Below are 27,384 nucleotides of genomic sequence, written 5' to 3'. Positions count from 1 at the left end.
GAAGCGATAAAATGAATTTACACAAAAATAAAAACAAATAAAATGTCATCAAGTTATAAAGGCTAATAAAACTGCTGCAGCTGAAACACACTATACAGCCAAACAGGCTGCTTTTTTTTATATATATATATATATATATATTACAATTTATATGATACAAACATTACGGTTTTAAAGTAAGAGGTGAACACTTCACACGCGCCTTTTAACAAGTACTGTAATCACATCAGTTTATTGAAAATCTCAGTTTATGTGGTCTTAAATGAGATGATGTCACAGTTGTATTTCTAAGTATTTCTGAGTTGATATTGTTAGAAATACCAGACAAAAGGCAGCTGGAAAGTGTTACCAAATATACAAACTGTGGGTGTTTGTTGGGAGAAATGTTCGTCATTTTTTTTGTTACAAACCAGTGAAAAGCTCCACAAATCTAAAGCTGAAAACTTATAAAAGAAACAATCAGTTTGTAATGAGCTGTGCATGATCGTTTGTGTTACAGCTGTAACGCGTGACGCCTGTCGAAAAAAACGCACACCGAGTACAACTACAGTAGTGCAACGGTTGTGCGGCAGTCGCCCAGGCAACGGAGCCCCTTATTACGACAATGAACACATTTTTGTTTTTGTTTTTTTACAGACAGACACACGTAAAGAACAAATCCTTTCAAACACACACACACATCATTACATCCCATTCACTTGAATGCAGCTTTGGCTGACAGTGTTTAGTGGCAGTGGGGAAGCAAAGCAGGTGACAGCGAACGCATCACGACACTCCTTAGAGATTTCACTTGTTTTAAAGTACCATAACAAATATGACACTGACAGGATCCAGACAACAACACTTTCAGTTTCAACACTAATGACTAAAGGGCCCTGCGATAAACTTACAAAAGAAGGTTTGTTTGTTTTTTTATTTTTTTACAATCATGTTCAGTGTTGGTACGACAGCAGGGCTGGGCATCACAGGAAATGTTTTGACATCAGTTCAGATCTTGAGTGTTTGCTTTGAATGAAATCAGATTTCATTACATGATGAAGTGAAACAACCTGCTTTTCTCCACATAACACATCATTTCATTATCTAGATACCTGCAAAAATAAAACTTAAAACTCCCTCTAATGCTTTCTTAAACTTTACAGGACTCTCGTCTTGATGGGAGTTTGGTCCAGTTTTCACTGTAGCACCAAAAACATCTCCATGACCAGTGTGTATAATGTTTCTAGACTCAGCTACTTCATGTATTTTTATGTGATTGTAGCATCTTTTGAATTATTTTGATGCTTAAAGTTTTGGTTTCTAGACAAATAAAAATTAGAGGCTTTAACTTTGAGCTCTAAAAGTTTTTTTTTACTTTTACAACCAATAAATTAATTTATGTCTGAAAACAAGTCTTTTCATCATTATTCAAACCCACTAAGAACTTTTTAAAAAAAAAAAGGTTTTTCACTACTTCCTCTCACCCCCCATGTAAATACAATTTTTACTTACAATTGTAGTCATTTAAAGTGCACAATTTTTTACTTTTATTTCTATTTAGCAAGTCATTAAAATTCTCAAATAGCAGCCGCATGCTTTCTTCCTTTTACTAGTATTTTTGCAGCACATAATAAATGTAGCTGATGTATGCTAACAGGGGGCAGATGATTACTCCGTCCTTCAGATTTTTAGCTGCTATTTGTGAATTTGAATGACTCGACTCGCTAAGTAGACATAAAGACAGAAAAATTGAGCACAATAAACAAAGTCGACATCATAACTTTAACATTAATATTCCAACTCTCGTCTCCAGGGATTTCCAGCCTGGTCTAGATATCGATAACCACCGCTTGCTTACTATGGGTTTAGTTCCTGGAAATACTTCAGAGGTCAAAAAGGGCGACTAATGGTCCATATAGTCCTTTAAAACCGGTACAGCACCAAAAGCATCACATATATACCGGTACCCAGCCCTGCCTCACAACCATTTCAACAGGTGTTGCTCTTAAGAGACGTACTTGTACAGAGCAGTTACAGAAACACTGAAATCACCTTTCCTTCCAGCACACGAGTCTTACCTCCACACGTTCCAGATAATAACGACCAACGTATTCACTGGACTACGGCGGCGGCGTTTTAAATTCAGTAGCTCTACGAGTCAGGAAGCTTCGCCTGCTCGTCCACGGCGGAGAGAAAACCACCGAGAGAAACCACAACGCTGCGACCAGTGAGGAGGAGTTTCAGTCATTAGACAACATAGCGGCTCTGATGAGAGACTGTCATTCATACGACATATCAGAGTCCCGGATCGCAGAACAGAACCTGAACATTTCTCACGGAAAATACAAGACGAGAGTGTTGCTTTAATTTATTTACAAATCATGTAAAATCAAAAATTGGTGCACAGATTTCTAAGTCCTCAGTGGCTGGAATTTATACAACATTAATTATTAAAATGTTTATTCTGGTGTACAGATGATCAAAGTTTAGAGTGATTCTTTAATTGAGATTGATTATTTAATACTTAAACGTCTTAACTTTGATTTTGTTAGTAGGTTACAATCACATATATTATGAGTAGTAGTAATTTAGCTCTGAAAATTGGATTTTGCAAACTTAAATAGAAGTCACCACCTCTCTGCCGGAGTAAATCATGTTTTTTTGCTACTTTATACCCGCAAGGAATCTTATTTTCACCTTTTAACTCATTAAAAGATTTGTTTCCCTCTGATAAGTTTGCATTTTAAAACCGTAACCGCTTTCCTGAACGCCTGGTTGAGGTTGAAATGTTTGGGTTCGGTTTGTCCAGGATCATCATGATAATTAGTATGAAAAGTCTTGTTTTGAGGGGCTGACGTTACACCGGCAGTACAAGCGTATCCACACAGGAGAGAAACCAGCATCACTGCCAGAACAGGAAATGGTTTTTTGATGATACGCGCTTGGCGAGGACCGAACACACTCAGCCAATTACAGTTTCTTTATCCGCCTTGATTTCCTCTACAGAACGGGACCGTGAAAGAGTTGAGCCGAGCAGACAACAGCATAAATTATTCACCTCGCTGTTGGGTATTTTCCACACTCTTCCTCACACTGTGACGACTATGTACAGAAAAGCAACAAAACAAAAATTGTAACAGCTATTGGGTTTTTTTTTTTTTTTAAAAAAAAAGGTGCATTTCAGTATCACGCAGACACTCCCGAACCTCTGAACAAGAGCAGAGTTTCATTCCAAAATATGATTATCTGTCATCTGACAAAACAAAGCTACTCTTATAATCTATTATAATCTACATATATTAACTTATATAAACAATAGCAGGCTTTAAAGTGAAGGTGTCACCTGTTTTATGAGTTTTACACACATTCCTTGTTAGTATTGAATGTGTGTTGTAAGATATCAAACTGTGAATATCAGATGCCAAACAAAATATTTTGGAATAAAACTCGAGAGGAAAAATCCACTTTAACACTGTTAAAAAAAAAAAAAAAAAAAAAAAAACAGCTGACCTAAATAGATAACTGGCCAAATACAACATAGTTTGTCTTGTCATGACATTACTCAAAGCTGAAAATGTTCAGGGAGCCAGATTTAAGCTTCAGCCCCTTAAAATCAAACAGTGATTTTGCACAAATGTTAATCAATCATAATGAAATAAATCCATCACAGAAGAACAGATAATAATTTTGAGACCAGAATAGAAAGAAGAAACTGTTTTTGTAATTGTAAAAGTGAGGTTATTTAAAGAAAGAGGTTCAGAAAGACAAGATGAACTCCTGAAATGCACTAAAACACTAAAAACTGATTATATAAAACTAGTGGATTTTTCCTTTAAAGCATCAGACAGCCACCTTTTGTCCCAAACAGGAATCTGCTGTTAGTGGCACAGATTAGATTTACTGTGTTGTAGCTTAAATCAGCATCAAGCAGATATGTGCTGACAGGGTGAGGGAAGAGGAAGAAGAAGAAGAAGAAGAAGAAGAAGAAGAGGAACCTCCCTTGTTATGTCTCTGTGCTTTTTCTCATCAGTGGCACACAGGTTGTTTATATTGGCGGTGGTGAGTTAGAGAGCATGACAGGCAGCGTGCACGAGTCATTTTCCTGCCTCGTTCCTCGGGCTGCGGGAGATCAAACACTGACCTCCTGTAGGCTCGGAAGACGGCTGTTAAAGGGTTTCATCCTCCATCGGAGACGTCGCACGAACGAAAAGCGAACTTTTCACAGGCGCCTCTGAAGCCTACTGACGATGAGTGTTTGATACTCTAGAGGACAGACTTTGGGGTGGAGCGTCACTGTAAAGGTGACAGGTCGCAGGTGGGAGGTCATTTCTCCTGCAGCAGCGCCGGGATGTTGATGTTCCAGCCGATCGCCTGCCGGTCGAAGCCGCAGGTGAACAGGTTGCAGGAGGTGTTGTCCTCACACCAGGCGGAGCAGCACACCATCCGCCGGTGACCCTGAGAACACAACAACAAGACGACACAGCTGCTGTTAGACACTGAGGACAAAAACACGAGAGCTGTTGTGTGACAGTAAACAGTTTTAGACTCATGGTCGATATTGATGCGTTTATTTTTGGCTATTCTTAAAGGATACAGCTGACTGTTTTCTATATTTTTCTTACTGTCAACAAATCTCATGTTGGAGCCAAACCAACAATGAACTGATCTACTTATAAGTGCTGTGTGTGTGAATCCAAAGCCTGATGCATCTTATTCCTCTGTGCTGTATAATGTAGTACAAAGTCAAGAGGTTGTGTTATGTAACACATCAAGCAAGTGAAGCTGTAAACAGCAAGTTACTATCTTATCTCTATTTTTACTCTGGAGCCGTTTCTAAACAAACTACAGTAACCGCTGTCAACATCAGAGGTTTACAGCACAGAGGAATAAGATGCATCAGTTAGTAGATCAGTTCATTGTTGGTTCGGTTCTACACATGAGATTTGTTGACAGTAAGAAAAAAATATAGAAAATCATCAGACGAATCCGTTAAGACAGTAAATTAAAAATTCATTCTTTCAGTAAAACTAGTGACTCACTCAACATGGAAAACTTGATTCAGCCATGTAAAATATATCTCAAAAGTATGATGCATCGTTAAGGATTGAACTATTCAACAGCATATTAAGTTGTAAATAGTTCCACCTTGACAACATGAAATATTTCTTACATGTAAGTATTAAATATTAAAATAATGTATATTTAATAAGCATAACACTGTGAAGATTGCCATTTTGCATAGCAAGTTTTGATACTTTCAGTACATTTTTCTGGTAATACTTCTGTTTTTTCACTTGTAATTGAGTATTTTTATACTAAAAGCTCAAAGTATTATTGTATGTATGGAAGCTGTGAAGGGCCAATCAGAGGCTTCTGCTCCTCCACTGACTGACCTGTCTGTTGCTCCGTGGGAGTCGAGCCAGTCGCACCCCGGACATGTCGAACAGCCGGACCTGCCGATTGTCGTGAGGAAGAGCGATGATTTTCTGGTTCACCGAGACGCTGATCCTGCAAAGAACAACAGTACCATGGTACGAAGGAAGTCAGATTTCTATGCAGTACATGGTATTATTTCTTTGATGTATAACAGACACAATATAAATTATAATAATGATAATTAACATTAATTTCCAATAGAAATATACCACATGTGTCTCTATTGCTGCTCCTAAAAGAGTTAAGTATATTTGTTGAATGAACTATTTTTATAATCCATTATCTGTTTAACTCTCTTATCAAGCACAACAATGTCAATAATTTAGTTCCAGCTTCTAAAATCTGTAAATTCAATATCTTATCTAATATGTTTTGGACTGTTGGTTACACAAATCATAAATTGTGGCTCTTTGGCCTCTGGGAAAATACAAAACTATCAATAGTCCTGTTCTGTCAGTGAATGATGACAAACCCTGGTGATATTTCAGTGCCTGTTATTCATCTATTGCTGAGTTTTCGTGTATCTGCAGGTTTTTCGGCTCTCAGACCTGTTGACGGCAGAGTCGGTGCGGATGGTTGCTATGGGCGACCTCATGTTCTTCAGGTCCCACACTTTGACGGTGCGATCGTCGCTCCCAGACACCACGTTGTCTCCCACCGTGAACACAGCAGACGTCACCGTGCTGGAAAAGACAAAACAATGTGTTTTTTTTCATCAGACTAAAGATAAAGGAGGAAGAGCAGCAGCCTAGAACGTCACTATATCATTTGTTTTTCATGATTCAGATGTTTTAATTCTACTTGAGATATTAATGTTTCTGTATAACCACATTTGCTTCGGAACTCAGTTTAAGAGTCACTATTCTCTAATTAATACGTCTTCAACTGAACACCATATGGTTTTACGGTTGATTGCTTTCATTGGAAGAGTTTCTTTTGTGCGTCTGTTACAACTAAAGCCTAATAACCCGTCTCTGGAACAAATTAAATCTGTCAGTTTAATATATTTGCTGTTTCAAATTTAAATAATATTTTAAAATAGATTTTTGTCCAGATATATAACATGTATTATTCACAAATATTATTTGTCATCCTGTTTTTCCATTCTGTATCTTGGTCTATTCTTTACACACAACATCTATTTCTGTCTGTCCTGGAGGAGGGATCTCTCCTCTGTTGCTCTTCTTGTGGTTTCTTCCTTTTTTTCCCCGTTAAAGAGTTTTTGGAGGACTTTTTCCATAATCCAAATCAAGGATCTAAAGATAGAGGATGTTGTATTGCTGTATAGATTATGAAGCCCCCTGAAGCAAGTTTGTGATTTGTGATGGTGGGATATACACATCATTTTAATAAATAAAACTGACTTGACGTGATATATTGTTTGGTATGTGTGTGTGTGTGTGTGTGTGTGTGTGTGTCAGACTGACTCAGTGTGTCCCTGGAACACGTTGACAGAGTGGATGGACGGGTCTCTGAAGTCCCACAGTCTGAAGGTTGTGTCTCTGGACGAGGTGACCACCAGTCGCTGGGTGGGGTGTGTGCAGCAGTGAGTCAGCTCCTGGTCATGGCCTGAACACACACACACACACACAAAGACAAAGACAGTGATAAGCATTGAGAAAATCCTCCTACGAACATCTGTGACTTCCCTCACACATTTCCTTTAATCCCTCCCTGTGTTTTTATCCAAAGAAAGTGTTTTACAATGTTCCTGCTGCTCACACACACATTCACACACACATTCAAACACATATTCACACACACATTCACACACACACACTCACACACAAATGGTGGCAAGCTACCATGCAAAGTGCTGGCAGTTCAGTATCTTGGCCACAGACACTTCGACACGACATGACTGAGTAGTAAAACATAAGTAGACTAGTGTACAAATTACCAGCAGCAGCATTTATGTTTTTATATTGAAACCATTGATTGTCTGAATTTGTTTCTGACATCTAATAATCATATATATATATATATATATATATGATAATGAATTTGACCACTTTTATGTCAAAAAATGTGTTCCCTAAAATTGCAAAAAAAAGGAAAAAGAATATAGAAGCTGACAAGATAACGATAATAATGATAATCATGCAAAAACAACAAAACCAAATAATACACTACAAACGTCTGTGTGTGTGTAACATCGTCCTACCAGTGAGCGAGTGGACCAGTTCAGATGTTTCCACATCGTACAGGTTGGCGGCTCTGTCCCAGGAGGCCGTCACCACCTGTTTGCCCCCCACCAGCCAATCAGCAGCGATCACCACACCCTGATGGCTGCGCAGCGTAGTGGTCGCCACGCGGAGAGAAGGGCAGTCGTTTGGACCGTCAACCTCGCCGTCTGCCTCATCTTTGTCCGAAAAGTCAACGTCGTCTTCGCAGGGTGTTTGCTGCTGTCGGAGGGGGGGAGAAAGGGACCAAAGTCCAAACGACGAATAAAGACGTCAGAAACTAAATCAGCAGCGCAGTAACAAATACACAACAGGTTGAAGGGATGTGGACGCTTACGCTGATGTCGGCAACAGGCTGTGGAGTCGGCAGCTGCACCATGTATCTCCAGATGTGAGCCGTCTGGTCTCCAGAGGCTGAGGAGGGTTTAGACCGGAGATTGTTAGACAAAAGACAAAACCTTCCTTTAAATGTCATGTTTAAGAGGAATTTTACACATCAGAATCTGTTTTAAAAGTGTTGGGGAGTCCAAAAAGGTTGTATTAAGCCTTTTGTGTCTCCAGAGGGAGCTGAAAATTGCCTCAAGTGCGTCGCTTGGAGTTGAAGACTAAAAGTTTGAAAGAAGTGAGGTTACCAGACCTCTGCAGCCCACTAAAGCATAACAAACCAGAATCTGTGCAGTGGAGTGAATTGAGTGGAGTTGCACTGTGGGTAATGTAGTGAGATCAGCTGTTTTCAGGTGTGTAAAGTAAAGACACTTCTCTGTTAAGTGTTATCATTCTGGTTAAAACTAGCAGTTTAAAAAAATATAGTATACATACATATATACATATATATATAACATTTAAACAGAAGAAAGTTTTACCTGTTAGCGCCATCTGTTCAGTGGGGTGAAACTTGATGGAGTTGACTGTGGACAGAGAGACACACATGTATCACATCATTAGAGGTTTACAGTTTGATCAGATGTATTTTTATAAAAAAAAAAGATTTCTGACTCTACCTGATCCTTGATGACCCAAATATTTGAGGAGGCATTTCCCCGTCTCAATGCTCCACAACATAGCAGTGTGGTCTGTTGGAGCGCGTTACGGAAAAAACAAGAGATTTATTTATAACTTTTCATCTGAGAATTTCAACTATGCTGAGAACAGAAAAACAGAGAGAGAGAGAAAAACCAAGAACATCAGCATAAAATGAAAGAAAGAAAAAGATCAACATTATCCCTCAGAAGAACACAGAAAACAAGAGATTCAGTCAAAGAATAGAAAAAAAACAAGAATCACATAAGACATGAAAAAATACATTTGAGAAAATAAACAAACCAGAGCGAGAGAGAGAGAGAGAGAGAGAGAGAGAGAGAGAGTGTGTACCTGCAGATGCGGTACCGAGCACCACAGGTTGCGTCCTGGTGACGCTCAGGTCCCAGATGCCGTCTCTGTGGCCGACATACTCCCTGACCAGCTGGCACACCGCTCTGGACGTGGTCGCTTTGAAACTGGACACAATCTGACAGGAACAGCGACTTCATGTTAACACAGAGAGACTAGAAACTGACCGTCATGTCATCTAACAGGGTTCCTACACATTTTACTTGTCAAAGTTGTAGTTTTCTACATTATTTAATTGTGTGGGTAAACAGAACCATGTCCCACACTTACTTATATCTCAAATTGAAAGGTTTATTTGGTTAAAATGATGTATTTTCATTAACTCTTTGAGTCAAATCAATGGCTTTATATATTACTATTCAATAAAAATCCATAAACATAGGCTCTTGTATGCCATTTGTAGCTTTTGTAATAGCTGTGTCAACTTATGCCGACTTTACACCAAATGATTCAAACGATTTCACTGTCGCAGACAAATTTCCAATGTCAGAATAAAATCGTGAGAGTTTCACAAGAGTCGTCATCTAGATCGTTTGGTGTAAGGAGGTCATTAGCTGATGATCTTATTTGAATTTTTCCAGACTTTTCCGGACCTGTGTAGGAACCCTGGTCTGATAAAAGGGAGGAAAGCGAGTCAGCAGAGTTGAGGATCACTGAGGAGCTGCTCAGCAGGGTCCTTGTAGTATGCCAGGGGGCTAAGAAGCTTGACTGACAGCAGCGTTATTCATATCAGTCCTGGGTTCAAGAGGTTTGACCAAAAAAAAAAATCTTTACTGGTATTTGTTTTAACATTATTTGAGCGCTTGAAGGCTGTAGTGAGCTGTAACCTCACCAATCTGACGCTCCAAGTGCTTTAAAACAAACACCATCAACAACCAGTCAACCCAGATCTGGTATCAACACAAATGCATTAAGTATCAGTACTGTATATTGCATTTATCATACAGGATTACTGTAAATGCAAGAAAGAAAGAAACACATAGAAGGAGGAGAAGGAGGGGGTAAAAAAAAAAAAAATAAATACTGAGTTATGATCAGTTATTAATCAGTAATTATTATCAGTCACGTAAAAGTTTTGGTCGAGATGTTTACATTAAAGATGGGGATGATACAAACTGGACTCTGGGTTCGTTTTGGGCACAGACCACTAAATAAGTTCCAACTGAAAGGAAGCACGAGAGCATAAAGAACGACGTCATTCATCTGGAAAATCAACCTCAGGCTACACGAAGGGGAAAAAAAGCATCTCATTCAAATTTATGATGTTAAAAAAATATATATATGGAATGAACAAATTAGAGTCAAAATAAAAGAGACAAAACTGACACTGAAGATATGATGAAAAATACCGTTGCTAAGCATGATGGGAGTTTTTTGGTTGCTGGCTGTTATTAATCAACATGGTGGATTCTCTTGTAAGATGCTTTATGAAAACAGATTGTTGTTTTCTGTTATTTCTATTCAATATAAGATGATTTTGCTTAATTCTGTTTCTTCATAAAGCGAAAACATAGTATGGACTCTGGATGAACAGAGGATGATGAGGAGGATGATGATGATGAATCCAGAACTCGTTCAAACAGTAAAACACTGATGCAAACATGTTGTTTCTGACAAAGCAGCAACAGGGACTGGAAGGTTTAAGGAAACGCAAAGCGGCCGCAAAAAATAAGCTTGAAGGAAACTGGCCGAGCAGAGAGACTGAATGCAACCAGCAGTTAATGCTCCGCAGTATGCAGCGTCAGTGTGCAGTCTGCCGTCGCCACGTCCAGATTTTGCTTGTTTTCACAAATCACTGAATATCTGGGGTGGATTTTGAAACTAATTTTCCAAAAGTTAGAAGGTTTAACATGAAACTGTACAGTACTTATTACAACTTAGGTTTTATTTCTGTCATCTTTTCTATCTGAGAACTCGTCGGCCAACAGATTATTTATTGGCAACTATTCTGATCGATTAATTGTTTAATCTTTTCTAGCAGAAAAGGTTCTTAATCAGGAAGATTTGCTGCTTTTTCTGTCATATGTGATAATAAACTGAATATCTCTTTTAGGAAATTGTGATGAGCATTTTTTATTTGGATCTGACATTTTATTTACCAAACGATTCATCCAGAAAATAATCAAAAGATGAATCAATAATGTAAATAATCCTAAATTGCAGCCCTACTATACTCTATATGACAAATTACTGTGAGTGAAACCAGAAATTAAGATCTTTGTTAATAGATTTAGCTAAAATAGCTCTTAAAGCTCTGCAATCTAGTAAACTATTTTGATAATCGAATAATTGTTTAAGCAATTTTTTGAGCTGAAAGGACAAAACTTCACTGGTTCCAGCTTCCCAAATGTGAATAATTTTCTAGTTTTCATACTCCTCTATGATAATAAACAGATTATATTTGGGTTTTGGACTGTGATCAGACAAAACAAGACACTCTGGAGATTAACCGTGGGCTCGGATCACACAAATAACAGATTAATCATGAAAATAATCGTTAGTTGCGGCTCTAATCTACAGCAATTTTTAAATGATTAACATTTTTAGCAATTTTACAAAAAAAATTTAAAAAACAAAGAACAAGAAAATCTGATATGGCCGAGCTTTCCTGCAGACCGCACACTCTGTCACAATGGAGCGATGTAGATCTAAAGCAGCCAACGAATGCTCTTCCACCTTTTTTTTTAATCAATCAAGGCACGAAAAGCATTCTGCAGGAATAACTGCTTCATGTTAAAGATGTCTCCATAGTGTACCATTATGTGAACGCCAACAAGTAGCTCAATAAAAACCAAAGAAGGTGCAACTTAAAAAAAAAAAGCCTGTTAGTGAGATAATAAAGAAATGTTTGTTTTTTTTTATCTCACACAGAAACTGATAGAAAAAGCTCCTACATTTGAATGACCAAGTCTCTTGGGGAGGGAGTGTCGACCCCCTGGCTGGGCTGTTCATGCATATTGGCACACAAGGGGGGGAGAAATCAACAAGTTACCCATGAGTCTCCGCCCCACAACTCCCAACTGGTTACGCTGAAGTTGCGGGATCCACCTACTCTGGCATGGCAAGAATTTGAACGAGGCTACGAGCAAAAAAAAAAAAGGTGGGAAAAAAAAAAAAAAAGAAGACAGCAGTTCTTTTCTTTAAACATTTACAAGTCAGGTTATCTTCAACTGAAGAGCTGGAAAAGACTTACCAATAAAACCTTTTCTTTTTTTGTATTCTGCCTTCCCTGTTACAAGTCAACATGTGCATCTTCAGCAATGCTTTGATTAACAAAAAACGACTGATATATATACACACATACATGCACGCAGACCATGCAAACAATTATGTGTATTACACTTTCTAATTTACAAATTCATAGAGAGTTATTCTTTTTTTTTTCCTCCACTGGCAAAAAATAAAAATAATATTTACCTTGCTTGTGGAAGCCTTGTAGGTCGTCTTTAGTTTTTGTGACAGCTGGCTCGTGCTGTGACTCGCTGTTGATGATTAAGAAATGATAATGACGATAAAAGAGCAACAATAACAAAATACTTTAATCTAATCTAATAAAGACGTGACTCACCTTTCGTTTTAAGTGCTCCTTTGGCTAAATCTGCCCCTTCGAACGTCTGTCCTTCTGCAGCCAAACGATCATTCAGTGTTTCGATTTCTCTGCGTACTGAAAGTCAAAACGATGATGTGTTCAAGGATTCGACAGCAGTACGAATAACAGCAACGTGCACAGATAAAACATGTGACAATGAGTGTGTAGTTTCCCTGTGATGACTGAAGACTTCCAATAAAAGGAGTTTTGTGAAAAATGGCTAAAGACATTTTTTATGAGTGCAACTTCTCAAATGTTATGATTTGAAGCTTTTCTGAGTCAAACATGACAGTAAACTGAACATCTTCATATTTCAGACGGTTGATCAGATAAAACAAGAAATCTGAAGACATCTCAGAAGTTATAACTGGCATGTTTCACTATTTTCTGACATTTTATAGATAAAACGATGAATCATTTAATTGAGAAAATATTCAGCAGATTAATCAATAATATAAATAATAGTTACCTGCAGCTCTAATGCTGATGACTATAAATTAAGCTGCTGTTCCAGTTACATCAGTTGTTTTTGACAGCAAGGAAGAAAAATCCATAATACAAATAATAATTCTGTCAAAGAACATCATGTTGACCGACTTTTATCCTCTTTTCTAAATATATTCTTACTCTTTGATGACATAATCAAAACAATATCTGATCCAAAAAGTAGCAGAAATGATTCTGCAAAACACCTGATTTTTGCAGCCATAGAGCTTATTATTGGGCCCTCTAGATCAGTGGGGTCCAGAGACCCCCAGGGGTCCTTGAGGGGGTCCCCAGCAGACAGAGGAATCATTTATTTTCACTATACTTCCATCCATAAGTAACACAATGACAGAATGTATGACTATTGTGGTGATGGGTTTCATACACTTTCTGGGACCCTGGGACAAAATCTCATCAAATGGGGGTCTGTGGTCTAATTTGTGTCAGTTTAGGGGTTTAAGCACCACTTCTCTAGAATAGAAAAATAAAAGCTGTGTTTGTCGCCCAGACTGGCTGAAGAGATCTGGATGGACAAAAAAAAAAACGTTTTTCTTCAGCAATTACAGTCCAAGTGTCTTTCAACGCGCCATCATCACGACTTACATTCCAGGTTTTCAATGTAGAGGTTCTCGAACTCCCTCTCGATCTGACTGAACAGGTCCAGCAGATTGCTCCTCAGAGACAGAGGCAGTTTGGAGTCCTGCAGGCAGAGAACAGGAGAACATTATGACCTGGAAACGTGTGTTCATCACTGAGGAAGAGTACTTCAGCTGTGTGGGGTCACTGTTTCAGTCCAGATACTGAGTAGAGGTTGTAGCGTGTATGTGTCATGATTTATTAATATGAAGTAGGGTGAAGCTGAAAAAGGGCATTTTTATAAACTAGAAAAAAGGAGACAGGCCTATTTGTTTAGATATAGTTGACTGGGAATGACTACTGGTGGGTGATGGAGTGATTTCATGCCTAATATTATGTATTATCAAGATGAGAGTGAGTTAAACCTGCATTAACAGATTTACAGATTAACAGATGTACTTGTTTTCAGTGGAAACACAACATGTGTGATTGTGTTATCATCAGCCTTTAAGCTCATATGTTGAACTTGTTAGCAAACAGCTGCTTATTTCCACATCCAGCAGTTACGGAGCAACGTTATCATTCATCTGGAGTCGTGTTTCTGTCCACCTGGTGAATGTAAGTCCAATATTCACTCTCTTTTAGCTTCTGTTTTTACTCTCTACTAACTCCTGAGGGAAATATCTGGCTCTTTAGCTGCTAAATGCTCCACTATGTTCACCAGCTAGTCTACAGCTAACTGTCTGTTTGCCGTTTGGTGTTACGCTATAAGAGCGCCGAGAGTGAACCAAAACAGTAAAGTTGCAGCACATTAACAGCTTATACACTGTTATTATGAAAAATATTGATTATAGCTGCTTTAGGAATATAAACATACAAATCCTGATGTTACAGCCTCCTTTTATGCCTCCACACAATTACCATCAATAGAAACCATGTTACTGGAACAAACAAGAAAAAAAATCTATCACACAATAAAAACTTGAGGAAAGAAATAAGACAACTCAATAAAAGGAAACAATCTGTAAAAGAGATTTGGTGCACTGCTGCCCTAAAAAAAGCCTGAATGAGTTTTTGAATTTGATTTACTTTAGATAGTGCAACGTTTCATAACAGGTAAAAAACAGATTATATCATTTATATTTGTTCCATATATCCTATTTTAAAATCCACATATAACCTGTGGTGTGATGTGGATTTAAACTCGACGATGATCAGGAAATGAAAAGCTGACACTGCCAATTAAGAGCACATCATTCACAAACAATAGCCATATTTTTAAAAAGCACATTAGTTTGCATTGATTTGATAAGTTGCTCATTATGTGCCCCACATATTTACACTGCAATCTGTCTTTTTATAATTACTTTTCAAATTAAAAGGATCTTTGTATAATTGATTATTTAAATGAACTTTTCACCTATTTAAACACATTCAAAATGAACACATTTAAAAACATATTTAAGTAGGCTATAACAGTAGCGATTCAATGTCACAACACATCATTTATTACAGTCTGGCTGTGAGAAAGTTGGCAGCAGAGACACAAACAGGAAGTGGGCCATATGCCCTCAAAGCTTTGCCAATTTATGATGAAACTGCTGCGTGTTCAGAGACCTGTTTGTACCAGAGCGCCGGGTTCTCTGCATTATGCACCCTTGCTGCTCGTGGCGATGTTTTCTAAAGAGCTCGAGTGAAGTGTGTTGTTAGCATTCACGGGCTGATGTTGGCAGGTTTGTGCCACATCAGGACGACTGCACAGAAGAAAGACGTGTCTGAGGGGAAAGGCTACAGCGTGGGGGATGGTACATGCTGCATAAAGCTTTGCATACATGGACGACGGATTAAAAACAGATTGATGGTCTGATAGTCATATACAGAAATTTCTTCTTCTGTTTATAAAAAGGGAAAAGGGGCTGGGAAATATATCAAATTAATTGGATTAATTTGGATTTTTTGTTTTTGCACAATGTGTATAATGTTTAAATCATGAAAATTGAGTTATTACAATATACACAAAAAGGTTATTTTGTAGTTCAACTGTAGCTGCTACATTAGCTGTTTTGAGTCACAACAATCCTGCAAACTGTTTAGTTTCACTACACGTTCACCTGCTGCAGTTTACGGAACTGTTTCAGGTGAAAATGACTCTGACACTGATCTGAGCTGTCGCTTTGTGTTTGTTGACGAGGTCTCATCTCTGGTTACCAGAGTTAAAGCGCTGGGAGTCGACTGAAGAGTTCCCAGACTCTACTTTGTTCAGTTTGTCTCTACCTGTCGGGTAGTTAACGCTAGCTAGCAGCAGCCTGCAGGTATCACACAAAGAGCAGCAGATCAATTAGTGAGATGATCTTGCTGCTCTGTCTGTGCTGGAACTGATTATTAAACTGGATGTGCTCTGTTGACAGTCAATATTTATATGGGATAACATGTATTTTATGTATAATGGTGACAGCCTGCAGGTAGGGCAGGTCGTTTATTATTCTTACACAAATTGACCCTAACCTTCCAAGATTTTTGGCTATATTGCCCAGCCGTAGGTCATGATAATATGTCATTCATCTCCGTTGTAAAGGTTTAGAAAACAGGAACAACGTTGATCAGTTTACACAGTTTAACAGAAATCATCTCCAACACTTGTTTGTGTTTTTGAGTTTAACCGAAACAAACACAGAACTTAATCTCCGGAAAATCTCTGTAGCTGCTGTAGCAAACTGCATAAACATAACAGACTCACTTCCTGACAAGACAAGACAAGTGACAGTGCAGGAGGCTCGTCGCCCTGATCAATGCTACTCCGAGCAGTCTACGTTTCCTAAATCTTGAAATTGAAGGTGATGAGTCATGTTTTCATGAACTATAGTCATCAAAATGGACAGAAATATACGGTGTGAGCATCAGAGGAGGAAATTAGAGCAAAGACACGTGTATCATGCTTACTTACATTTTCAACTCTCTCTATCTCTCACCATCAAAATCTCAAAATGACAGGTTACTAAATTATTCCCAGTAACAAGCTTAGTGTGAGTCATGTACCTCAAATCGCAAAATAAAACCTTTTCAAAGTGTGATTGAACCTTAATTTTCTGTTGCTGGATGATCAAGAATATCACATTTTTAAAAAGGGGAAAGGATGCAAAACAGAGAAAATACTTACAGAACCACCAAACAACACCTCGTCTCAGCTCTAATCGAACATCATTTACATCGAACCTAAATTACTGGAAGCTATCTCTAAAAAAACTACGGAGGGAGTTGAACTATTATCTGAAGCGCTGAGGGCTAAACACCTAAAAACTTACCTCCATTCTCATGAAGGATTCCAGATTATCAGAGGACTGGAACCATAAAGGACCAGAGTGAAAACACAAAAAGTCATGAGGAAAGGATTAGACTGCTTTTAATAACGTTCAGTTAGGAATGGCTCCTTTGCAACTGGCCAAAAAAAAATCCTTTACGCTCCTTTCACTAAAGCTGCACGATTATTCATGTTCTATAAATCACAGTCTCCACAATGAGGAAATCTAAACCTTGCAGTAATAATACAGAATACAATGTCAAGTGCATTTATGAGCTGTCAAGAAACAATGATGTTACAGATCTTCCTCTATTCATGATTAATTGTAGCACTCAAAATATCCTTAAAAAAAAGTATAATTTTGGCAAAACAATCATTCAAGTGATACAGATTCACAAGTTTAAACTGTGATACTTCCTCAAGTATAATGTAGCCTGTTCTTAATCCTTTTTTTCTCTTGGTTTACCATCATTTCAAGTAATTAACTGCATATACGTGGCATCCAAGGAGTAATTCAGATCCTAATTAGTTGGACAGAGTTTCTCTGATTCCTGAGAACCAGGAGTGAGAACCACAAATCCACCTCGGCGAAGTGCAGATGTCTAAGCCTGTTGTGAATCCATCTGTTTTAACCAGAAAGTTAAAATAACCTGACAGCAATCATGATATAACTGTGGCACGCTTAAGCCAGTAACAATATAAACCACTATGTGCCCTCTAAACGGATGCGTTAAAACCTAATTGGCTTAGGCTTACAACTAGAGTGCTTATGGGTGCTGACAGCAAAGCTAATGATGACAGACAGGAGAAGAGTGCAGCTGGAAATATAAGTGGTTCTTATATACTTTATCTCCACTTTTTGTTTATATGCACAGTGTAAATGAGGCAGTCATCACCTGTCCCTCCAGCATGTCTCTCTGCAGGCCGGAGCGGTCCTGCTCGGTGCTGTTGGTCCTGCGGATGGACAGGCTGTGAGACTTCCTCTTCTGCTTCGCCTGGCGGGCGGCGGCGCTGCTCCCGCTTTCCACCGGCATCCTCCCTCCCTCCTTCTAGGCCTGATGTAAGCACAGTCTGAAAGTACAAAATCAGATGGAAGAAGGGTGACTGAAGGGTCAAGAGAACAAATCCTGGTTGAAATAATCTCGGGGGGAGGGGAGGGGAAGAGGGTGGGGGCTCTAACTCTCTTCACGCAACAAGTACAGTCTGTGGAAAACATAAGGCGACTGTGGTTGCGCTTGGCAGTCGATGCACTTGGCAGCTTCTGTGTGTGAATGTGTGAAATGAAAAAGTGAATGAGCGTGAAACAAGAGTATTCGCCAAGGCTCAACAAAACTCCCACTGGGTGCCTTAAGGTGAAGCAACAGGGACCACTGGGATAGAAACTGAGAAGTGTGCAGCGATGACGCAATCTCTCTTCTTCCCATTTCTACAAACAGAAAATCCTCTGCAAACCAGTGTTTTGTTGATCAGAGGAGGAAGCTGAAATGTTACAACTATGGCGGCAATACGGAGAAAAAGAAGTGACTATGATCTGATATCTATTGAACTATGAAGCAACAAAATCACTTCATGTTCATCACATTACACTGTAAGAGCAAATGTCATCTTGTCTTTTAAATCTTTTCTGGCTGCAACAAACCGTCATTTTTACTGTAAATGAATCTGCCAATTATATACATACACTGTGAAAGATGCAGATCATAAGTTCCCAGAGCCTAAAGTGACTTCTTCAAATAGCTTGTCATGTTGGACCAACGTGAAAAGATATTAAAGTTATGGATTAAACTAACGTTCATCTTTATTATTGATTAATTGTTTGTCAGGAAATTGTGAGAAATGGTCATCACCTTTTTCTAAAGTCAAATGTGAACATAGTCTATATTTAATATCTGCAAACATGAATTCGAATGTAGTTTAGTGTTTTTAACCTCAGATTAATATTGTGTATGAATTAAAATAACCTTTGAGGACAAAAGAAGAAATAAAACAAAAAACAGCTGACATTTTTTTGAACATTTAAAAATAATAAGGAACTGAGAAGTATTTGCTTTGATAAAATGCATGTTGGATTTGTACAATTAAGATGGCAAAGAAACTATCTTACAAGTATGAAAAACGTGACATCTTGAAATATTATTTTTATATTTTTATAATTAGATTATCATCATTGTATTTAAAGAATCATTCAGAAGAATTGCAAGTTTATATTTTAGTAGAATTAATGTGAGCAACTAACTTGTTCATCATGATTTATAATACTAGAATATCCTACACATCCTCAATCATCAATAACTTGAACACTCCCAGTTGTAACTGCAATTCATACATTCATACAAACCTGTCTGCTGTAAGCAATGTTATTATCCATTAATATGTGTTTATGTATTTAAATGAGCATCAGCGGGAGGGATGTGTGTCAAGTCACTTATGATTGTCATTTCTTCAACATGTATACCAACCATTAGCAGGAGAATGAGGGATTAATTGTTATGGATGCTCATATAACATTAATGACAACTTAATCCTGCCTCCTGCTGTCATGTATTAATATTTGCCCTTGAGCCGACTAACAGTAAGAAGGTCTCTTCATCCTAATAACATGTGAATCATGCGGTGTTTTTCTATCACTAGATTTCCTGTAAACAACAGGAACATTAACACCTCCGTCATCAGTTAACACATGACTAAAGAAGAAGTGGAAGAAATATTCAGCAATGTAAAAATACTCCATTACAAGTAAAAGTATTATGAGCTTGATGTAGTTAAAGTATTGCAGTAAAAGTAGTGGTTTGGTCCCTCTGACTGATATATTATTATATATGACATCATTAGATTATTAATAGTGAAAAATCAGTGTTAGAGCAGCATGTTACTGTTGTAGCTGCTAGAGGTGGAGCTAGTTTCAACTACTTTATATACAGTTAGATAGTTTACTCCAGTGGTTCCCAACCTAGGGGTCGGGCCCCTCCAAAGGGTCACCAGATAAACCTGAGGGGTCGTGAGATGATTAATGGGAGAGGAAAGAAGAAAAAACAAAGTTCTGATACACAAATCTGTTTTCAGTTTTCAGACTTTTTCTCTAATCTTTGATTTTTGCTGAAATATTGGATCATTTGAACATTTATTGAAATGAAAGCATGTGAGAAGTTAAGAGGGAAAAATCACTATTTGGTGGAGCTGTTAACAACTCATAGACATGTGAAATGTGACCCCGACTACACACTGCTTTTTGTAAGACGTCAAAAGACAAAAAGGTTGGAAACCACTGGTTTCATCTTTAACAATGTGTTGTATTTTAAAAGCTTGTTATATTATCCATTGTGTCAAATCTTCATCTGAAAAGTAACTAAAGCTGTCAAATAAATGTAGTGGAGTAGAAAGTACAATATTTCCCTCTGAAATGTAGTGGAGTGGAAGAATAAAGTAGCATCAAATGGAAATACTCAAGTTAAGTACAAATACCTAAAAATCGTGTTTAAATACAGTACTGGAGTAAATGTACTTAACGTTACAGTTAGTTCCTCTTGCTGACTGATGTGACCTAAGGATGTGAGGGCAATGACAAAACCCGTCCAGCCTACATTGTGTTACGGTACATTTCGAAGATAAAACACAGAGAGAGAGAGCGAAAAATAAGAATGAATACAATTCCCTGACTGAAAGTGAGAGCCAACATTAAGGAGCCCAGACAATGTTATCCTTGTTACAGCGCGATAAGCTAAGCAAAGCTAACGTTATCCCCTATTAGCTGCTGGTACCAATCATGCTAATAACGGCTAACGGTAAGACAACCTGCCAAAACATGGAATCCAACTTACCAGAAAGTCTACAAATACAACGTTTTATTCCGGGATATTGTAGGAAATGTCGTCCTTTCTAACATTTTCTCCAGTGAGTGCGAAGGCTACGCTGGTTTTGTCCAGAAATCCGTGTTGACAGTTGACGAGCTCCGCTAGTTTTTTTTTTTTAATTTCTAGGAGGGGGAAGTCATAACCCGCCCTACTCTGTCTCTGATTGGCTCACCCTGATATTCCTACCCAAGCTCTAGCCAATCCCACTCCTCATGCTTAAACCTAACCAGCACAACCAACGAAGGCAATGAGTACTAGCCAATCAGAGGCAGAGTAGGGCAGGTCATGACTTCGCCGTCCTAGAAAAAAAATTTGACCGCCTCCGCTACGCGAGAAAAGATAACGAAGCCAATTCCGCCCCGAGGTTTTTGGCAATAAAAGCCCAAAATCTGGAAATGAAATCGACGTGAACCAAACTCACCTCAAAGTGCGTCAGTTTCTTCTTTTTTAACTAACTGCAACATGCCAGCGCTTTACACAACCAACTTTAAGAGGTTTTACACAACAATCACATCTTCCCGTAAATTCGGCATATTGAAACCTTCACAGAGAATTAGGAAATAAAATCAAATAAATCATCAATTAAATTAATTAACAGTCGCGCATCATATGTGAGGATAGTTCATCTAGGCAGACAGTGTTTTATTAACCCTCCTGTTGTGTTCATTTCATGTTAATTTATTCTGTGCCCAGTCCAAAATTATATTATAGCTGATTATTAATCCATAATAATACATATATATCACCTCATGTTGTGTTAGATCTTTTTATCTTGTGAACATTACAAGAGTTGAACTTCTGTTCGCTATTTATGGCCTGTAGGTCTCATTGTATAAAAGCATAATGTATTGATTATTTTGATCTGGAAACCAAGAGGGGGAGCGAGGTGTGTGTGTGTGTGTGTGTGTGTGTGTGTGTGTGTGTGTGTGTGTGTGTGTGTGTGTGTGTGTGTGTGTGTGTGTGTGTGTGTGACTTAAGTCACTTTCAGGGACACAAACCAGACTTAAAACCAGTGTCCCCAGTTGGTAAAACACTGATTTTGGGGTCAGTGGTTAAACTTGGGGTAAGTCTCCGGGAAATGAATGTAAGTCTCTTCAAATCCCCCCAAAAGTGATTTAAGTAAACCTGTGTGTGTGTGTGTGTGCTGGAACACACATGCATGTGGGGGTCTGTGAGGAGTAGTGTGTCCGTCTAATGAATGTGCCTGTGAACTCGATTTTATACACTAATTGTAGTCTCACCCATTCATTTCTAATGACGGGTCATTTTTGTCAGGGAACTGTGCAGGTGTACAAAAGGTGTATAAATGTATTTTGTGTGTGCAGACACCCTGTGTGGACAAAGCATGAAACCTCATGACAATCAGATTAAATGAACTACATTTGTCAGAGAGAAAATTTGTAAATCAGCCAGTTCGACTGGAGCACAACCATCCACCTCCTCACGCCTTTACCCTTTAACATTTCCTCCTTTATGATTAAAATACACGCTGAATTAAAGAGTGGCTGTAAAAAAAAAAAAGCAGGTGAAACATGTTCACTAGTTTTATCTAGTATGTACACTAGACAGAAGCAAGGAAACGCTCAAATTGTTCAAATTTGTGCACAAGTTCACCTGCTTGCTCTTCTGAACAACAATAATAACATGTTTATAACCAACATTTCTAACTCAACAGCTGTAATAAGAAGGTAAAATGAAAACACAGTCAGGTAAATTACAGTCACGACTTTGGCCTTCAAGATAAAAGCACACAGCATGGAGGGATTTTGCTTTGTATCACAAATATTGAAGGGCATTGTTTTCATTTCATATTTTAAAAAACATTCTTATAAGTCACCTTGTAAAACTTTAGTATTGCTATGTAGACATTTAAATCCCTATCAGACTTACATTCTCATCTGGTTTGAATATAAAATTTACCTCTACTATCTACCTTTACCTCCTATCTAAACAGGTAAAAGGCGCAACATCACACACTACCTGGACAACCATGATGACTTTACAGGTGTAACTGCCTCCATGTTACCCTGACTAACCTTCACTTTACATGAGAGGCTTTTTATTTCTACTTAAATTGAAGGTGGTGTAATAATCAAGGTGTGTTAGAGACAAGAAATCTGACAGGCTGCAGTTGAGTTCAGGTGTATGTTTATTTATTTGGCTCCCTTGCTGTAAAGGAAGCAGCATCATTATCATCATCACTTTATCCAAAGTAAACCCAACATTACCTCGATCAATACAAGCTGTAAGGCAAACAAGTTCATCGACTCTTAATTCCAAGAGAAAACTTTTACAATTGAATAGTTTTTGACGTTTCCACAGTTAATCAGGGTCTAAATCTGACTGTGTGAGTCTTTTTCTAACAATTCTATATAGAGCTAGCAAATACAATATAAACCATTATCGTTATTATTACTTATTTAAATGAACTGGTGCATTCCTGCAGCAGCTTAATAGTTTTGAATGGTGCCACCATCCTCAAAGATGACGTTCCCATGTCACAAAAATATTAAATGACCAGTTTCCTCAGTTAAAAAGAAGAAATATTTCATGTTCTTGTTGTTACTGCTGAGGAAATCTATAGAATGAAGACATAAATCTCCACAGAGAAGCCTTTCATCCCTGAAAAGAGCGTCCAGGTCACAACAGTCCAGAAAAGAAGCAGTTTTATCTGCGATCGGTGGTTCCTGACTTCCTCTTCCCAGCCAGGAGGTGTTTAGGTTTGAGGTCAAACACGTGTCTGTCCGACTCTCCCTTCTTGCCTTGGCGGTTCATGCCTTTCTGGGAGTTCTTCATCATCTTCTTGGCCTTCTTTGCCATCTGAGGAACAAACAAAGAAGACACTGCTATCAGTCCTCAGCTTCATTTAACATTCAGAAAACAGGGATTTATTTTGTGCACATGTTGACTGAATGTTTAGATCAGGACAAACATTTTTAACCTCAGTGTGTTGGATGTAGAGTCACGTCTTGTCACCTTAAGACTGTATTTAATACAGGGCTGCAACTAATGATTATTTTCATTATTTCTGTCAATTTCCTTGATTAATCAGTTAGTCAACAGTCCGCAAACCAAAGATGTTTAGTTTATAATCACAGAAGACAAAATAAACCAGAAAATATTCACATGTGAGAAACTGAAATCAAAGAATTTGGATGTGTTTTTGTAAAAAAAAAGACTCAAAACAATTAATCGATTATCAAAAATTGCTGATTAATTTTCTGGTGATCGACATATTGATTCATCAACAATCATTGCAGCTCTAATTTAGTATCTGCAAATACTAATTTGGATAGATTTTAATGTTTTTAACCTGAGATTAATATTATACATCACTTAAGATTTATAACTTGACTTGAGAACAGCTGATTTTTTTTTGTTTGTTTGTTTTTTGAACATTTAAAAATCTTCAGGAACTGAGAAATATTCGTTCTGATAAAATGCTCGTTGGATTTGTACGATTAAGATGGAAAAGAAACGTGGAAATGTATCAAAGTGCAGCTTTATTTCCACATCAACTGACTTGAATATCATTCAGATAAAGCACCGTCTGTAGGCAGCTGTGGAATAATCGATATTTGCATCCATTACATCCCAAATTACAATGAGATCATATTTCCAAACTGCAGTAAAGCAAGTTCAAGTAAATATTTGTTTGTCTTAATTATAAAGAAAACTGATGAAATAAAATTGTTTATTCAGGACTACGATATAAAACGCAAACAATGTCAAAATGTACAACATAGAAAGTTTAAGTCTTCTTCAACACTTAAGTACAATTTAAAAAGAAACAGTAGAGGGTAAAGACACCGTCACGTACCTTCGGGTCTCGCAGACCAGACTGGTCTCGTGGTGGACGGGAGGCGCTCTGGCTGCGTGTTTTGGAGGTCGGAGGCGCTGAAGCTTCACGCTTTCGTTTCTTAGTGACGCTGCGGGACCGCCGGGCCTGTTGCGCGTAGTGACTCTGCAAGTACGAGAGAAGAAGATGTTAATGAATCAGCGTGAAATCCTGTGAGAGAAAAACTATTCTAACTATAACACCTTCACATGTTCCTGTTCACAGCAGGCTTCAGACACACACAAGGCGGCAACATGCACACAATGACAATGCTGAAAAACATGCTGACAGTTATGATATTTACCATTTTAATCATCTTAGTTTAGGTGTGTTAGCATGCTAACATTTGCTAAGTGGCACTAAACACAAAGTACAGCTGAGACTGATAATAAAGTCATTAGTTTTGCTACTTTGGTATTGAAAGTACAAGACAAAATATCAAAGTATTGGACAAATGAAATTTTGATCCTCTGGTAAACGTGGACATCTGTACTAAATTTTGTAGGGATCCATCAACTAGTTGTTGAGATATTTCTGTCTGGACCAATAAACTGACATCCAGAGAGACGCTAGCCGCTGCTAGCATGGCTAATAAGTAAATTAGCACTTATCCTAATGTGAAGAATAACTTACCTCGTCCTTGTCGTCCATATCCAGACCGAGATCACCCATCTGCTTCTCAAGCTTCTTCCTCTCAACCTGTAGATCAAACACACACACACACACACACACACACACACACACACACACACAGCTGTGGTTAGAGGTGGATTTCAGTGCTAAGCTCACTTTACAAAATGCAGTAATTATATTAATTAAAAGCACCATCATTGCCATGAACACTGAGGCACCCATTTGAAATATAGGAGTGGAGGAATTATGGGAAGTTTCATCTTTGAGGAAAAAAAAAATCAAATAACTGCTGAAAGTTTAAGTTCAACGTGTCTGTTAAAGCTGCACAGGCGACTATTAATATTCACGCCATAAAGGAAAGACACCTGTTGGCTCCTGAAGTCATAATGTGAGTATTATCAGTTATTTTACACTGACAATCTTGAGATAATAATAACAACATATATAAATCTGAACTGTCTGCTCTGACTGAACGTGAGCTCCTGTTGTCAAATATCTGCAGACTGTTATGTTAGACTGTTATGATCCTGATCAATATTCAAGAGTTTAGAAATAATAATTTGTTTGTCGCATTAAGCTACAATCTCTCACCTTGGTGGCGGTCCTGGGCATGCGCGGCCCGTGCACGTCCTTTTCTTTGGACTCCATGACTATGAGCTGCTTCTTCTCGCGGATCTGTTTGGCCAGAACTCGGATCTCCTGCATCTCCTCGTCTTCGCTCTCCTCGTCCGAGTCGTACTCGCCGGCCCGCTCCTTCAGCTCCTCCTCTTTCTCCAGCTCCTCTAGTTTCTGTGAATATCAAAATATTATCAGCGAGGCCTAATTTATCTCACTGAACGGCAACATTTTCCTCATATTAATATTTATCTTATGGTGGTAAATGTGTAAATGTGGTCGTACTACAAAATAAACTGAGATGCACTGACAAATATTTAGAAAGGAATCATATGTCCATACTGGCATTCATATAAGTCACTATGTATATATTCCTCAGCTAAACATTAAACTATAAAGTATAATAAAGTACACTATGAATGATCTAGTAAGTAGTTTAACAGCCGTCAGCGTTTCCTACTCAGACTCACCTTCATGATGTCAGGATCAATGTAATCAGCGATGTTGTGGCCTTCCCAGACCTCCGGGATCTTATCATGCTTCTCATCTTCATTCATCAGATCCCAATATTCTTTAAAAAAAAACAAATAAATAAATAAATGATATCAGCATTGCAGATATAAGCATTTACTGTCTCCTAATAAATGAGCAGCAGCTTGATAATGACGACTTACTCTGTAGGTCCAGAATGTAATCGTCTCCGAGCTCCATCTCCAGATCTCTCTCCTGTAAGATGAAATGAAAGAGTTCAATACAAAAACAGCAACAACATGAAGAAAAATGTTTCACTTATTATCTCTCATTTATCCCCCTTTAAAGACAAAACCTAAAGTCATCAAGATCCCAAATATGAGTCAACGAAACAGAACATGAAGCAGGATCAACAACAACCAGAGAAGTTAATAACATTAGTGCAGGGTCAGGGGCAGGGTCAGGGCACATAAGAAAAAATGATAATTTTACAGGGGGAGGGTTGTTTAATATTAACACAAAAGATGTTAATATGTTTTAGCTGGATTTCAGGGTTTCTAAAATGTTGAAATTCATTATGAAAGGTATGAAAGTTGATGGTGGATGGACCTAAACTATGGGAGCAATAGGGGAAAGAAACCGTCTTCCTGTGTTTGTACGCTTCGTATGGTGAGTTATCTCTTTGGCTTTGTGTCTGAAGTTAACATCGAACCCACCAGTTTGCGTTTGGGTGCGTCCACCTCCATGGCTTTCCTGCGCATCAACGCTCCCTCTGGGATGAACGGAGGCCTTTCCTGGAAAAGAAATGAAGCTTAATTATCAGTAAAAAAGCTAAAAGAAGAAGCAGACTCAATTATAACAGACGTCTTATCGAGTTCATCGCTATGTTTCACCTTCTCGTCTCTCTTGGCGGGCATGGCCAGGTGGAGCCGGTTGAGAACATCGTGGACCTTCTTGCCCTTCATCTTGTTGTCGACGCGGTGGGCGAGGAGCCGATCGCAGGCCTGAGACACGCAGACAGGAGCGTGGATCACTACAAG

At 38.3% G+C, this 27,384-nt stretch overlaps 2 protein-coding genes across 3 annotated transcripts in view; both read right to left on the bottom strand.

Moving 5' to 3' along the window:
* Nucleotides 1-1,432: 1,432 nt before the first annotated feature.
* LOC121908899 (WD repeat-containing protein 37) lies at nucleotides 1,433-20,918 on the bottom strand. Of its 2 annotated transcripts, none has more exons than XM_042429207.1 (14): nucleotides 20,755-20,918; nucleotides 17,833-18,007; nucleotides 13,666-13,762; nucleotides 12,556-12,651; nucleotides 12,405-12,469; nucleotides 8,970-9,105; nucleotides 8,600-8,671; nucleotides 8,462-8,506; nucleotides 7,936-8,012; nucleotides 7,580-7,820; nucleotides 6,843-6,984; nucleotides 5,964-6,098; nucleotides 5,373-5,487; nucleotides 1,433-4,434 (listed from the first exon to the last, which is right to left on the bottom strand). In XM_042429207.1, the coding sequence occupies exons 2-14, from the start codon at nucleotides 17,968-17,970 to the stop codon at nucleotides 4,303-4,305; spliced, it is 1,491 nt and encodes a 496-aa protein (XP_042285141.1). In that variant the 5' UTR covers nucleotides 17,971-18,007; nucleotides 20,755-20,918; the 3' UTR covers nucleotides 1,433-4,302. The 2 variants fall into 2 exon arrangements, with proteins under 2 accessions (XP_042285141.1, XP_042285142.1); XM_042429208.1 differs by having other exon boundaries at nucleotides 7,580-7,817; nucleotides 20,755-20,917.
* Nucleotides 20,919-22,918: 2,000 nt separating this feature from the next.
* gtpbp4 (GTP binding protein 4) overlaps nucleotides 22,919-27,384 on the bottom strand; it is a 10,390-nt gene continuing 5,924 nt past the window's right edge. Inside the window, exons 10-17 of the mRNA XM_042429857.1 lie at nucleotides 27,238-27,348; nucleotides 27,061-27,138; nucleotides 26,548-26,599; nucleotides 26,344-26,444; nucleotides 25,850-26,047; nucleotides 25,259-25,324; nucleotides 24,608-24,751; nucleotides 22,919-23,607 (exon numbers count right to left, since the gene is read on the bottom strand). Of these exons, the coding sequence (XP_042285791.1) occupies nucleotides 23,455-23,607; nucleotides 24,608-24,751; nucleotides 25,259-25,324; nucleotides 25,850-26,047; nucleotides 26,344-26,444; nucleotides 26,548-26,599; nucleotides 27,061-27,138; nucleotides 27,238-27,348 (903 nt within the window). The 3' untranslated portion in view covers nucleotides 22,919-23,454. The remainder of the gene's footprint in view (nucleotides 23,608-24,607; nucleotides 24,752-25,258; nucleotides 25,325-25,849; nucleotides 26,048-26,343; nucleotides 26,445-26,547; nucleotides 26,600-27,060; nucleotides 27,139-27,237; nucleotides 27,349-27,384) is intronic.

The sequence above is a fragment of the Thunnus maccoyii genome, chromosome 12, assembly GCF_910596095.1.
Source record: "Thunnus maccoyii chromosome 12, fThuMac1.1, whole genome shotgun sequence".
Lineage (NCBI taxonomy): Eukaryota > Metazoa > Chordata > Actinopteri > Scombriformes > Scombridae > Thunnus > Thunnus maccoyii.
This window is presented reverse-complemented; position numbering and strand designations above follow the sequence as displayed.

What these genes read in the sequence shown, in the direction of transcription:
- LOC121908899 (XM_042429207.1), bottom strand. Translation starts at nt 17,970, where the DNA reads ATGCCGGTGGAAAGCGGGAGCAGCGCCGCCGCCCGCCAGGCGAAGCAG. An exon ending in GCTCGGTACCGCATCTGCAG is followed by an intron (nt 8,672 to 8,969) that starts GTACACACTCTC and finishes GCGCTCCAACAG; the next exon opens with ACCACACTGCTATGTTGTGG. An exon ending in TCCCACGGAGCAACAGACAG is followed by an intron (nt 4,435 to 5,372) that starts GTCAGTCAGTGG and finishes TTGTGTTCTCAG; the next exon opens with GGTCACCGGCGGATGGTGTG.